The following is a 2775-nucleotide window of genomic DNA, read 5'->3' on the forward strand; positions in this document are numbered from 1 at the left end:
CATACTCATCATTTAAACTAAAAAAAAGGGGGGGGGGGGTTCGACCCATCTCTCAGAAGGCTGTATTTCGCTAGATTTCGCCCGTTTTTCGACTTTTGGGATTTTTCTACTTTTAGCCTTTTTCTCATTATAGATGGGCTTTATAATGATAACTATCATCATTATTGTCATTATCATCATCATTATTATCATTACTGTCTTTATCGCCCTAATTACCCTTAATATACATATTATAATAATCATCTTAATTATTAATGTCATTTTCATCATTGTAATAATGATTATAATAACAATAATAACCGTGTTATAATTACCTTTATTATTATTTCTGTTATTATTGTCGTTATTATTATTATTACTGGTCTGGTGGGGGCATTACATCCACTTAGTACTGGTCTACCTGACCATAGGCCTGTATCAGGGTCTTTTTACTAATGGGTTTTTGGTAGGACATACCAGTGCGGGATAATTGATTATGTTCTAGTAATGCATCCCTTTGTCCTGCTAGGAAACTTCTTCTGTTTCCTCCTCCTTTTTCTGAGTTATCTAAATTGAAGAAACGGTTTACTAAGATCTTGCTCTGTCTCTTTACAGTTTCTAGTGCTTTATCAGGGTTGCTTAAGGGGATATATGTTTCGGTATCTTTCAAATGGGCTTCACCCATTTTTATGTAACTTTCTCTCTTCAGAACCACTAATGCTCCATCTTTGTCTGCTTTTTTAATGACCAAGTCTGGGTTTTGAGCTAGATCTTTCAAGGTCTCTCTTTCTAGTTTGCTCATATTTGAGGGACACTTTTCTAAGATTCTTTCTCCTACATCCATGGTTTCACAATGTACCATTGTTTCTAAACCTGGGACTTTCTTTGTAGGAATGCTCATCCTCTGTTTCATTGGAAGTTGCTGTGGCATGATTCTCCTCTTTTTGTGTGTGCCTAGTTCTTCATTTTCAAGGCCTGGTAAGAGGGAGTCTGCAAATCTTTTGTTTATTTGCTCTTTTAATCTATTCATAGAGCTTCCTAGGTTCTCCAACAGGGCTTTTTTGGGGGGAGGCCCAGGAACAAAAGATCTTCCTTTGCTTAGTACAGAGAGCTGGGTTCTGGTCAGAGGCACTTCTGTCACTATTAATTCCAACCCCATCTGCCGTACCCTCCTGCTTGCCCTTGGGCCCAGTGGTAATTTCCTCTTTGGGGATATCTTCCCTGTCTTTGAGGTGGCTTCCATGGCTGTGGGTGGCTCATCCAGTGTGGGTTTTGACCCTGGTAATACTGGTTCGGGTGATTTCTGTGATAGGAGAAGTCCCTGTTCTGTCTGCTTGTTTGTTCTTGTGGCATTTCCCTCCTGTTCTGTGGGTGGTTCTGTTTGTGGGGTTGCCATTTTTTCTGGTATTGGGGTCTGGGATTTCTGTGTCCTCTGGGGTAAGAGGTTAGGTGGGGTGCTCTCATCTGTGGGTGTCCTCGGGTGGGAGGATGTTGTCCTTGCCCTGTATTGTTTTGGGCACTCTTTCCACCTGTTTTGTTCCCCTTGGTATTTTGTGGTATTGTATTTTGTGTTTTCCTCGGTTTCTTTCCGTTTTTTGGCTGGTTTTTATATCTCCTGTCTTCTGTCTTTCTCTTAGCATATCTTTTGTAGGCCATCCATGTCTCTGGGTCTTTCTTTTTCTTTAGTATTGTTTCTTCCTTATCTTTATTTTGTTCCACTTCTTGGTTCTCCTGGTCCTTTTCTTCCGTGTCTCTCTGAATGTTTGAGGACAGATCTATGGCCGTGATTTTATCATTCAGATTGGAGATCACATTTTCCAACTGGCCTATTGCTCCTACTACTTTTTCAAGGAGCTTCTGGCAGGCTTATTCCCTTTCTTTTAGTCCTGAGAAGCAGGGAGGGGAAGAAGGGGTTGGAAGGAATAATTCCAGGGTTCCAGGGCTCCTTATGGAGTTGTTTATGGGGAGAGAGACCTGTGTGTTGTCTTATCCTCCTGGAGGTAGGTCAATCTGAGTGACTCTTTCCTCCGAGGCATCATTTTCTGCCTGAGGTATTTCCTCTGTATCATTGCTGGAGGGTGGAGGTGGGAGGATTGCTCCTTGTATTTGTTCTTCCTCCTGTATTTGTTCTATTTCTGTCTGGTTTTGGCCACTTTCATTTCTTTGTTCTGGTTCTCTTACTTCATTATTTGGTTCTTCTGCGGGGGATTCTAGGTCTTCTGGGGGGGAGTTTATGCCTATGTTTCTCATACTTTTTATGACCATTTTTCTTTCTTCTTTGTCTTTTTTCATGTTTGTTTTCTCATTGATTATTGCATGAGTGGAGTCCCTTCTTGTAGTAGGTAGAATTTGCTCTCTGGGGTTGTAATTTGTCAATCTTTTTGGCCGCAAGTTTACCTCTGGTGTAGGCATCAGGGCAAATTCTTCTGTAGGAGTGGGGGTATTTCTGTTTCAGGCACTTCTTTTCTTTTATTATTTTTCTCCTCACTTCTACTGTGCTAGCTCTGATTGCTGCTGCCATTGGGCCCCTTGCCATCTTCTTGCTGCCCCTTGCAAGATCAACTCTCCCATCTCAATTACCCACAAGGTGGGTAATTGACATCAATAATTAAGATAATAATTTTTTAATGATTATATTAACGGTAATTATGGCGATAATTACTTTTGATGTTTGATAATTTTTTGTTTGATATTAAATGATAACAATGATGAGGATATTAATGATAACAATGATGATGATAATAATTATAAAGCCATCCATAATGAAAAAAGGCTAAAAGTATAAAAATCCCAGAA

At 40.0% G+C, this 2775-nt stretch overlaps 1 protein-coding gene across 1 annotated transcript; it reads right to left on the reverse strand.

Moving 5' to 3' along the window:
• Positions 1–385: 385 nt before the first annotated feature.
• Positions 386–2500, reverse strand: LOC138860527 (uncharacterized). Its single transcript, XM_070118117.1, has 4 exons — positions 2377–2500; positions 1999–2198; positions 1509–1833; positions 386–1443 (listed from the first exon to the last, which is right to left on the reverse strand). Exons 1-4 carry the CDS (start codon positions 2498–2500, stop codon positions 386–388), a joined length of 1707 nt encoding a protein of 568 aa, XP_069974218.1.
• Between the last annotated feature and the right edge of the window lie 275 nt (positions 2501–2775).

This window comes from Penaeus vannamei, chromosome 41 (assembly GCF_042767895.1).
Source record: "Penaeus vannamei isolate JL-2024 chromosome 41, ASM4276789v1, whole genome shotgun sequence".
Classification (NCBI taxonomy): Eukaryota; Metazoa; Arthropoda; class Malacostraca; order Decapoda; family Penaeidae; genus Penaeus; species Penaeus vannamei.

What these genes read in the sequence shown, in the direction of transcription:
- LOC138860527 (XM_070118117.1), bottom strand. Translation starts at nt 2,500, where the DNA reads ATGGCAGCAGCAATCAGAGCTAGCACAGTAGAAGTGAGGAGAAAAATA. An exon ending in CCCTGATGCCTACACCAGAG is followed by an intron (nt 2,199 to 2,376) that starts GTAAACTTGCGG and finishes ACTCCCCCCCAG; the next exon opens with AAGACCTAGAATCCCCCGCA. An exon ending in ATGATGCCTCGGAGGAAAGA is followed by an intron (nt 1,834 to 1,998) that starts GTCACTCAGATT and finishes GCCTGCCAGAAG; the next exon opens with CTCCTTGAAAAAGTAGTAGG.